At 37.1% G+C, this 12,082-nt stretch overlaps 1 protein-coding gene across 2 annotated transcripts in view; it reads left to right on the forward strand.

The window, feature by feature from the left end:
- Positions 1–12,082, forward strand: part of LOC105490495 (leucine rich repeats and calponin homology domain containing 2) — a 129,607-nt gene that overhangs the window by 48,425 nt on the left and 69,100 nt on the right. For both annotated transcript variants that reach the window (XM_011756221.3, XM_011756222.3), the window contains exons 3-5: positions 1,820–1,946; positions 6,597–6,702; positions 6,785–6,921. In XM_011756221.3, the coding sequence (XP_011754523.2) occupies positions 1,820–1,946; positions 6,597–6,702; positions 6,785–6,921 (370 nt within the window). The remainder of the gene's footprint in view (positions 1–1,819; positions 1,947–6,596; positions 6,703–6,784; positions 6,922–12,082) is intronic.

A 12,082-nucleotide genomic window follows, 5' to 3' on the forward strand; every position in this document is an offset into this window, starting at 1 on the left:
CTGGTGAAAGATAATTGTGTTAACTCTATGAATATGCCTTTTTTTTTTTTTTTTTAGACGGAGTCTTGCTCTGTCTCTCAGGGTGGAGTGGCACCATCTTGGCTCACTGCAACCTCCACCTCCCAAGTTCAAATGATTCACCTGCCTCAGCCTCTCAAGTAGCTGGAACTACAGGTGCCTGCCACCAGGCCCGGCTAATTTTTAGTAGAGACAGTGTTTCACCATGTTGGCCAGGCTGGTCTCAAACTCCTGACCTCAAATGATTTGCCCGCCTCGGCCTCCCAGAAGTGCTGGAATTACAAGCATGAGCCACTGTGCTTGGCCTGAATATGCTTTTTAAGGGAAGAAAATAATTTTTAAGCTATTTTTGGCCTGAAGATGTGTTAGAATGAGTTCGCCATTATTTCTTCCATGTATTTATTTATTTTGGTGAAAATATCTTAATAAACGTGTTAAATAATTTTCAACTGTTCTTTCTTCCTATATACTACCCCCCCCCTTTTTCAGTAGAATCCTATAGAAAGATCCTTGTGTGCCCTGGTGTGAAGGGCCCCAGGCAGACCATTTCTCCAAGGAGCCTGCTTGATCCTGAAAGTATGAAGGATTATGACAGGACCCTAGCATATTTGACGTTCTAGTAGTCTGGCCAGTATTGCTAGTTGAGGGGCATTGCCATTTTTTGGTTTGTTTGTTTGTTTGTGCTGTGTTATTAAAGCCAGTTTAGTATTTCTGGATGTTCTTTGCCACAGAAAAGATGGGGAGGACAGTCTTCAAGTCCCCACTTGAGTAACACTGGACTTTTGTTGCTGTGTATGTTACATGAAATGCTAGGTATAGGTCTATAAATGTCACTTTGAAAAATAGGAAAAATAATAGCTTATCGCTTACCAATGCTTGTTAGTATGTAAATGGAATGGAAATATATACATTTTGGTAGTGGTTCATTTGGGTCAGTCAGTCTGTTTTGGCATATAAATTTGACCATAGTACTTTGAGGGCAAAGACCCCAGAGCCAGATTGCCTGGGTTTGAATCCTGCCTCTCCCACTTTCAGCTGTGTGACTTTGAGCAGTTTATTTACACTCTTGTGACTATTTCTTCATCTGCAAAATGGGGATCACTGTGAGAGTTAATTCACATGAGCTGCTCTGAACATGGCCTGGCAATAGTAGGCACTCAGTAAATGTTAGTTATTATATTTAAATGTATCTACAAAGATAAGAATGTTTTATCAACTTTGGGCTGAGATAAAGGGCTAATAGGCTGTTAAACCTTAAAAGGGAATGGGTTAGGGTTACTACATGTTTTTGAAGATATAGTCCTATTCATTCTTTTATAAACTTGAACGTAGTGCATGCACATTTATCCCTGGAGACTTTCCCTAGCATGGAAGTATTGAATATGCCAGAATTATATCAAGGAGCAAAGTTCTGACATTATTGAGCTCAGAAGAATCATTCTGTGTTTTTGAGAACTGACGGTGTGTAGAGTAGTATCATAGGTCTGCCTGCATAGGCTTTGCTATGCTATGAATCTCTGCAGTACTTGGGCAAATCACTTAAGCAGTTTTAACTTTCATTTTCTGATTTGTATAATGGAGATAATAACTACTTAATCTTGTGTCATCAACATGAGGATTAAATGAGACAGTGCTTATAAGAAAGTTACCACTGTGCCTGATACAAAGTGAGCACTCAGTAAGTAATTATTAAGTTATTACTTAGTGATAGAATATTATTTACTTAAAAAGTGATTTCTTCATTTTTAATATGTCACATTACATACATACTCTCATAAAGAAACTTTCTCATTCTTTTCAGCCGAAATCTTTTATCAACATTGCCAAAATACCTATTTGATCTTCCCCTTAAAGTTTTGGTCGTCAGTAATAATAAACTAGTATCCATTCCAGAAGAAATTGGGAAGTTAAAAGATTTAATGGAGTTGGTGAGTAAAATAGTTGTATTAATTGAATGCAATATGCATAATATATCTACATTTTGGAAGATTACTCATTTTTAATGGAATTTCATTGTAAGTTTTTTAAAAAGTACTAACTTGGTATATGTCTAAATTCTGTAAGACTTAGTAAAATCTTGAGATACTATATGTCTGAGTTTTTCCAGTCACAAAATAGCATGATTCTTCCTTAGTCCTAGTGGAGTCAGAAGGCTTGCTTACAAACTTTAAGAAATACTTTTCAAATGAATAAGCATTTGTTTACTCATTTTGTGTACAGTAAAGGTCTTAGAGAAAAGCTAAGGGAATTTTTAAAATAAAGCTTTTATAGGGCTATGATATATCCTTAGAGTAAGGAGATAAGAAAGTATCTGCAAATGGTAGAATTAGCAACGTAACTCCTCCTCACTGTTTGCTTCTGTGATGTTATAACACTTTTTAGACTGAAATAAACAATAAAAGGCTGTTATATGCAATTGATTGTAGAAATATAGAATAATTTAAATTAATTACCTTGGACATAACATTTTAGGTATTGAAGGATATTGAATTCTGAGAGAAATATGTTCAGATCCTCTTAGATGTCTTAGATATTGTTTGAAAGAGGTAGGTAGGATGTATTTTCCTAATCATCTATAGCATTGTTATAATAGCTTTCAGTTATTTTTTGTATCTTTTGGTTACCTCCACTTTATGCAGTGTACCATGCTGCATGTTTTTCTTTTATTTTGAGTGATGCTTTCCTAATAAATAAGTATTTTAAAAGTTGTTTTTTTTTTTTTTTTTTGAGACAGAGTCTCGCTCTGTTGCCCAGACTGGTGTGCAGTGACACGATCTTGGTTCACTGCAACCTCTGCCTCACGGGTTCAGGCGATTCTCATGCTTAGCCACTCAAGTAGTTGGGATTACAGCCATGCGCCACCACACACAACTAATTTTTGCATTTTTCGTAGAGATAGGGTTTCACTGCATTGCCCAAGCTCGTCTTGAACTCCTGGCCTCAAGTGATCCACTTGCCTCGGCCTCCCAAAGTGCTGGCATTACAGGTGTGAGCCACTGTGCATGGACTAAAGTCCTGAAGTATTCTTATGTATGACTTTATTATGTCCGGGGTGTCAAAAGTTTTCTTGAGGAACTTACCTACAATTTCATAATGAGAAATGAATAAATTAACAGAATGTAGTGAGCAGAAATTTCAGGAATACCTTTTATTCATTAAGGAATACCTGCATATCCAATTACAATACAAAGAAACTTCCTTGAATTTCACTTTATGCTTTAGAACCATATAATTTTGAAGTTAAAAAAGATCTTAGAAGTGATCAGATACAACCACTTTCTAATGTAGGAATCCCTGATATATCTACTGTATATTTTCAATGGTGACAACTCTGTATATGTGTGTGTGTGTGTGTGTGTGCATGTGTGACTGTCCTAATTCTTCTTTGCAAAACTCTATTTGTTATTAATCTTTCTTATTTTGAACCAAAATACATGCTTCTATATTTCTTCCATTGGTCCTGGGACTACCATGTGAAGAAATATAGGTAATGACAACTCCTTTTTTTTTTTTTTTTTTTTGAGACAGAGTCTCACTCTGTCTCCCAGACTGGAGTGCAGTGGTGCGATCTTGGCTCACTACAACCTCCGCCCTCTGAGTTCAAGCAATTCTCCTGCCTCAGCTTCCTGAGTAGCTGGGATTACAGGCACCTGCCACCACGCCTGGCTAACTTTTTGTATTTTTAGTAGAGATAGGGCTTCACCATCTTGGCCAGGCTGATCTTGAACTCCTGACCTCATGATCCACCCGCCCCGGCCTCCTAAAGTGCTGAGATTACAGGCGTGAGCCACCGTGCCCGGCCTAACAAACTCTTAAGAAGTGTTTTTGTATACCTTAAACATCCTTATTACCTTTATTCCTTTGTATGACTTTTTTACTTTTAGGTAATTCAATTTAGAAAATGTTCCTTTTAGTTAAAGTCTCCCTTAATGTTATACTAAAAAATGAACAGAGATTCCAGATATGATCTAACAAGTTCATAATAAAAGGGACCATTATTTTCTTTGACTTAAACACTATTAATATTTTTCCAGATTTTATAAAGGTTATAATTTAAGATTTTATGTCTCTTCATTTTTTAAAATTTAATTTTTGGCCCTATGTTTTTAATTACATTACATGATATAATTTTTAGATAAATGAAATGTAAAACATAATTAGGAGTTTTAGATTAATTCTACTACAGTTGTCCCTCTATGGGGGATTGGTTCCAGGATTCACCCCATACCACAATCCACGAATGCTAAAGTCTCTTATACACAGTGATAGTATTTACATATAACCTAAATACATTTTCCGTATACTTTAAATCATCTCTAGATTACTTATAATGCCTAATACAGTGTAAATGCTATGTGAATAGTTGTTATGTTATATTATTTAAGGAGTAATGACAAGACAAAAAAGTCAATATATGTTCAGTACAGGCACAACCGTGCTTTTTTTTTTCCTGAATATTTTTGATTTGTATTTGGTTGAATTCATGGATGAGGAACCCATAGATACAGAGGACCAACTGTTTTTTAATTCATGTAGAAAATTCTAAAATGTTAAACACTATTATTTTACTAGGTACTATAAAATTATTATGCTTTAAACTCTTGAAATCAGTAACAGTAGATGGGTAGATAGCATTAGGAGGGCTAATTGACAGTTGTACATATTGAATTGGTGGGTATTCCCTGTCTTTGGAATACTTTCCCATGATACTCTTCCACATGATGTGATAATCAACTGCAATGAAATTCTATCATTAGAAACCTAGGAAATACTCCCTGGCTTCCAATCCTCTGCAGAATATTTTGTAGAGCACCCACTGGAATGGGTTCATTTCCTATGCCTGGGTTTATTTCTCCTGGGAAATGACAGCTATCTCTCAAATTTCTGTGGATTTTCCATATGGAAATCATAAGTATCAAATACCTTTAGAAAGAAGCAATAATGTTTAAATAACATTTTCACAAACTTCTATTATCTATCATTTGAATAATAGTCTATTCTGAACATAGCAGCTAAAGTGATCCTGTCAAAATATGTCAGATCACGTCAATCTCCTGTTCAAAAGTTTCTGGTTCCTGCCCACATCTCTCAAAATAAAAGCTAAAGTCATATCCTTCCCTCTATTCTACTCTCTCCCTTGTCCGTTTCCCTCTAGTTACACTGGATTCCTTGCTGTTCTTTGTATTTGTCAGGTGTACTCTGAGCGCCTTTACTTTTATTGTTCCTTCTGTCTGGAATATTCCTGTCTTATATATTAGTATGGTTCACTCTTTTAGCTCTGACAGTACTGCTCAATATCACCTTCTCTGTGAGATGAGGTAGTATCCCTCCCCACTATTGTGAGCATAGCCATTTTCCTACCCTGTTACTTTTTCTTTTTAAATAGCACTTATCACCTTCTAGCATATTATATAATTTACTCCCCTTGCTAGCATGTAAACTCCATGAGGAGCTATGAGAGCAGGAAATTTTGTTTTGTCCCTTGATATGTCCCCAGTCCCTGGAACAGTACCTAGCAAATGTTAATAGTATTTAATAAATATTTCTTGTTGAATGAAGATGTCTTAGATATTGTTTGAAAGAGGTATGTAGGATATATTTTCCTAATCATCTATAGCATTATTATATTATTCCCTACATGGTTTTAATATTATTTTGAAAACTGAATGTATGTACTATTCTCCTCCCTCCAGGCCATTATCGTTTTCACTACAAGTTGGAAATTGGGGGCAGTTGCATTAGAATATGAATTTCATTTGAAGTGTGTCTGGTCTGAGACCATGCTGTATATTTCTCTTTTCTTTTTGTTGATGTTATTATAAGAAAGAGAGGAGAGAGCATAGTTAACTTAAACTGTTCTTTTTTCTGTTTCTTATTATGATAATAAATAAAAACCTCAATTTGTTATTATGGAAACTTGATATTGTTTGCCTTTAAATAGGGGCTTGGATTTTAACCACAGAGATGTCCTGAGAGATACCTTAGATAACCTGAGAGATTTCCAACTCAGATCTCTTAGAATGTCTTTGAACTATGATATGAGTCACAAGTGTTTGGGCTTGTAACTTCTCATTTTGTATCCCTTTGGAGAAATAGATTTAGTTAAATCCATCCTGATCATAGTCTGTTTCTCCAGTGCACATTTATAAATCCTTGACTTTCTTAGCTTCTGCCCAGCCAAGTATCTCAAGACAGCTACTGTAATTGACAGATTATACAATGTTTGAGAGTTGTAAGTCTTATACTTTACCTCCACATGAAGAGTGCTGGATCATTCTTACTTCTGGTTTTGGCTAGTATGAGTTGGCCTTTACTTGAGATTTTTGAGAGGTTGACTTATGTAGTTACTAAGATATAACCTTACATTTTTGTATGGAAAGTTTCTATTTACTGTGCTAGATTGACTTCATGATGTCATATAAATAGAAATCTGCCAGATAATCCATCTTTAGAGCAATGACATTAGAGGGTAACTTTTGCTAGCTGTTAACTGTGCTTTAATTTAAAAATTAGAATATATATATATATATGTATTTCTCAGTTAGCTTGTTATAATTCTGTTTTATTGTTTTCCTTAGGATATTAGCTGCAATGAGATTCAAGTCCTTCCCCAACAAATGGGAAAATTACATTCACTTAGAGAGCTAAATATAAGAAGAAATAATCTTCATGTTTTGCCAGATGGTAAGATGTTCACTATTTTTACTCACATGAATAAGAGAGTAACTATGTAAAATTTAATTAATTATTTTTCATTTCTGACCAGAATTAGGAGATCTTCCCTTAGTCAAGCTGGATTTCTCTTGTAATAAAGTGACCGAAATTCCAGTTTGTTACAGAAAGCTGCATCATTTACAAGTAATAATTTTGGATAACAATCCATTGCAAGTACCACCAGCACAGGTTTGTAATAGAAATATTTTACATGTTTCTTCTCATTTTTATTCATAATTTTATCTGTTTGTGACTGGTAAATCAAAAAGCACCTAAATCAAGAGCCAATTTGTTGTTCAAGCACTGTTGTCTAAAGTTTTTCTGAGCATTGCCTTTTGCACTTTGGTAGGAGTTTTAGCTTAGGCTCTAGGATAGCATTTAGAAAACCCAGATAATAACTTTCTGCTTGTGAACTGATAATTCTGGTTGTTAGTTATTTACAAAAGAGACTCTGAAGTCTTTCTACTTTATTTCCCACTCAGGTATATATCTACTTGGGATTTGTTGTGGGATTGATTGGAGCACATTCTTGGCACTGAGAGATGGAATTATAACAGAAAGAACAAAATACAAGTGGAAAATATTAATTATGACTTTTAGTTTAATGAGGATTAAATCCACGTGGAATCCTTTTAAATGATAGTTAAGGAATAAACGATGATATAATCCACTATGGACAAAATATGAAAGAGAAGAAAGAAGACAGTGGGGAAGAGATGCCAACAGAATTTCTGAAAATGGAAAATAGAATAGTAGAAACTAGTACCTTTACTTAGACTGCAGAAGATTATTTGGCTGAGGAGCAGGTAGCAGTGAAATGGTACTTTATGCTGTATGCCCTGGCAGAGGGTTTGCAGATATCCAGAAGAAAGGTAGTCTTTTTCTTCCTACAAAAGTACATTGCACTCATTCCAAAGGGGTTACCTTTTCTAATTCAAATAAAGACTGGCTAGAGTCCTGGTGGTAGCTGCCTTAGCAGAATGAAGAAAGCTGAAACTTGTGCCTGCTCTAGGAGAAGGCAATCAGATTCAAGTTGATTTACAGCCTCAAACCTGGGAATGGCTTGAGTATTGGAGGAAACATGTAACTCTGAATATAGGGATTAAGTACTGAAAACATGATGGTTTGTGGAATGTCTAAGACAGTGCTGTCCAGTAGAACTTTCTGAATGATGGAAATGTTTTATAATCGACAACGGTCCAATACTGTAACCACTTGTTTATGTGGCTGTGGAATGCTTGGAATATAGCTAGTGCAACTAAGGAACCAAATTTTAAATTTTATTTTAATTTGATTTATTTAAATTTAAATTTAAATTGCTGCATGTGACTGGTAGCTCCCATATTAAACACCACAGCTCTAATATTTACACCCTCAGATTCTTGCCCTCAGCCCCACAGCCACAGACTATGCCTTACTTGCATCAGCAGAAGCCCAGAATTTATTCTAAGGAGTAAGTAGATCCTTAGATTTTCTTCATTAGCTCAGTGGCCAAATGATGACTCACTTCTTGCCTCAGCAGAAGACTGGTGTTTACTCCTTAAAGAAGCACCATCCCATTTGTACTGGCTGTGGTGATGAGCATGTTCTATATCTGTACTGTCCAATACGGTAACCATAGTGGCTACTGAGTACTTGAAAGTGTATAGTGTGACAAAAGAACTGAAATTTTATTTTATTTAGATTTGATTAATTTACATTTAAATACACATGTAGAACAGGAAACCAAACACCACATGTTCTCACTCATAAGTGGGAGTTGAACAATGAGAACACATGGACACAGGGAGGGGAACGTCACAAACTGGGGCCTGTTGCGGTGTGGGGGGCAAGGGGAGGGGGAGAGCATTAGGACACATACCTAATACATGCGGGGTTTAAAACCTAGATGATAGGTTGATAGGTGCAGCAAATCACCATGGCACATGAATACCTGTGTAACAAACCTGCATGTTTTGCACATGTATCCCAGAACTTAAAGTTAAATAAATAGACACATGTGGCTAGTGGTACCTTATTGGACAGTGAAGCTATAAAGGGATTGAACCAGAGTCAGGGGCTCCAGGTACAGCTTATATAACAAGAGCGAGACCCCATACTGAAATCAGTGAATGCTTGCATACTGAATGTTGAGGCGCTCCAGTTTGGCTCCCAGAATGCTTGCAGCCTGTCTTCCATATTTCAGGCAGAATTGGTGGATTTCTTCCTTAGTAAACTGCAGCAGGAGAAGAGACCTATCTATATACTGAACTTTTGGAGTCACCTGATGAAATGGCTAGCCTGTGTCTGATTACCAGATAGATGGAAACACCATCAGGAAACTTCCCCATGTACACAGAGCTTCCAGTTTGTTTTTTATTATCCCTTTTGGAAATTAACAGACAGGTTGGATGGTAGCTCATGCCTATAATCCCAGTACTTTGGAACTTTGGTAGGCTGAGGTGGGAGGATTATTCGAACCCAGTAGGTTGAGGCTACCGTGAGCCCTGATCACACTACTGTACTACAGCCTAGAGAGCAGAGTGAGACACTGTCTTTAAAAGAAAAAAAAAAAAAAAAAAGGGCCAGGCGCGGTGGCTCACACTTGTAATCCCAGCACTTTGGGAGGCCGAGGTGGGTAGATCACCTGAGCTCAGGAGTTTGAGACCACCCTGGGCAATATGGTGAAACCCCGTCTGTACTAAAATACAAAAAATTAGCTGGGCATGGTGGCACGTGCCTGTAGTCCCAGCTGCTGGGGAGGCTGAGGCATGAGAATTGCTTGAGCCTCAGAGGTGGAGGTTGCGGTGAGCTGAGATTGTGCCACTGGACTCCAGCTTGGGCTACCAAGTGAGACTCTGTCTCAAAAAAAAAAAAAAAAAAGTAGAAAGAAAATGAACAGACAGCCAAGGATCATTAGATATTGCAAGAATAATCTCTAACATGAAACACAGAGACCAAAACACCAAAGGCTTACATTGAAACAAAAGGGAGCACATTTATTTATTTTTTTGTGTGGATATCAAGAAATATTTGTAAACCATATATCTGATAAGGGGTTAATAGCCAAAATATATAAGGAATTCATATAACTCAATAGCAAAAAAAAAAAAACCAAAAAATTGAAAAATAGGCAAAGGACTTGAATAGACATTTTTTCAAAGAAGACATACAAATGGCCAACAGCTCTATGAAAAGATGTTCAGCATTCCTAATCATTGGGGAAATGTAAATCAAAACCACAATGAGGATCACTTCACACTTGTTAGGATGCCTGTTATCAAAAAGAAAAGATAACCAATGCTGGCAAGGATATGGAGAAAAGGGAACCGTTGTGCACTATTGGTGGGAATGTAAAGTGGTATAGCCATTATGGAAAACAGTATAGTGCTTCCTCAAAAAATGAAAAATAGAACTACCATACAATATTGCAATCCTACCTCTGGGTATACATCTGTAAGAGATAGAAAAATTAATCAAACTTTTTTCTATTCTGACTCTCAATACAGAATACTTCACTTCTGGTCAAAAATATGTAGAGATTTCTTCACTTCTCCAGCAGACACTGACTGAGTGTCCTGTAATTCGATTCCATTCTAACACTACCTGGAGTTAACATCAGATCCCACAGGTTAAGAGCTCAGTCCCACAGACTACTCACCTATACTTCTGACTGACCAGCTATAAGTTAAGGTTCCCATGACCCCCTCCTCAGATTCAATTAATTTACTAGAGTGGTTCACAGAACTCAGCGAAACACTTTACTTACTATTGCTAATGTATTACAAAGGATACAAATGAATAGCCGGATGGAAGAGATGGATAGTACAAGGCATATGAGAAGGGGTGCTAACTGAAGGGGTGGAGAAGGGATGATCCCTTTCCTCCCCATCATAAGGGTCATGGCTGATACCCCTATAACAAAAAACAAGTAAACAAGATAAAAGGATAACAAATTTATTTGATCATAGTTTTACGTGATACTGGAGCCTTCAGACTAAGGACCCAAGGATATAGAGAAAGTTAGCTGACTTTATGCTTAGATTCACTTGAGACTGGGACAGCAGTGTAGAAATATGATTGGACAAAAAAAGAGTATGAGCTAATGGTAATAGATGGAGTGGGAAGACCTAGCAAGGCCTTTTCTTGGTGTCTCTGTTGTAGCGTTTGTTCCTCCTGGGTATAGGGCAATACTCCTCTAGAATGAGGGTTTTAATTTCTTTATGGCCAGTGGTTACACAGAAAGGTAGGGGAAGGTTAGATTAGGCTTCATGGCTGGCTTTGGAAAAAAGGAGTTCTAGTGCCTATGACTGGCCTTGGGGAAGAGAAATTCTTGTTTCCATGACTTGCCTGTAGTGAGAATGAGGAGGTGAGAGACAGGGGAGGGGCATCTGGAGGTCAGAGAAAAACTTTGCCTCTGAGACTGCTTCTGAGGCTTTCATTTTGGGGTATCATTTTCTGAGTCTCAGTGAAGCTTTCGTGCCCTCTTCGGACACACCACCTTCTAGGCACCTCCACGTGTTTAGCAATTTGTAAGCTTTTCAAACCCTGTCCTTTTGGTTTTTGTGGAGGCTTCATTGCGGAGGCATGATTGGTTACATCATTGGCCATTCGTGATCATCTCAACTTTCAGCCCTTCTCTGGTTCCTGGAGGTGAGGGAGGTAGGATTGAAAGTTTCAACCCTCTAATCCCATGGTTGGTTTTCCTGGCAATCAGGCCCCTATCCTGTGGCTATCTAGGAGCTCCCAGCCACCAGTCATTCATTGGCATACAAAAGGATACTTCCCACTTAAGAGATCATGTAAGATTTTTAGGAGCTGTGTATAGGACATGTGAGCAAGACTAAGTATACATTCCTTACACATTACAATATCCGAAGGAAATGAAATCAGGATCTTAAAGAAATAATCTGCACTCCCATGTTCATTGCAACATTATTCACTATAGTCAAGATATGGAAACAACCTGTATGTCCGTCAACAGATGAATGGATAAAGAAAATACAGTGTGTGTGTGTGGGGAGGGGGGGTGTTTGTGTGTAATGGAATACTACTCAGCCTTAGAAAAAGAAGGAAATCCTGTCATTTGCAACAGCATGGATGAAACTTAAGGACATTATACTAATTGAAATAAGCCCGACACAGAAAGATAAAGCTGTGTGATCTCACGTATATGTGGAATCTTAAAAAAAAAAAAAAAAAAAAAAAAAGTTGAACTCAGTGACAGAGAGTAGAATGGTGGTTACCAGGGACTGGGGTATGTGGATAAAAGGGAGATTTTAAATGGTTTCATCCTTCAGTTATAAGATGAATAAGTACTGGGGACCTAATATATAGCATGCTGATAATAGTTAATAATATTGTATTTACT

The sequence above is a fragment of the Macaca nemestrina genome, chromosome X (assembly GCF_043159975.1).
Source record: "Macaca nemestrina isolate mMacNem1 chromosome X, mMacNem.hap1, whole genome shotgun sequence".
Taxonomy (NCBI): domain Eukaryota; kingdom Metazoa; phylum Chordata; class Mammalia; order Primates; family Cercopithecidae; genus Macaca; species Macaca nemestrina.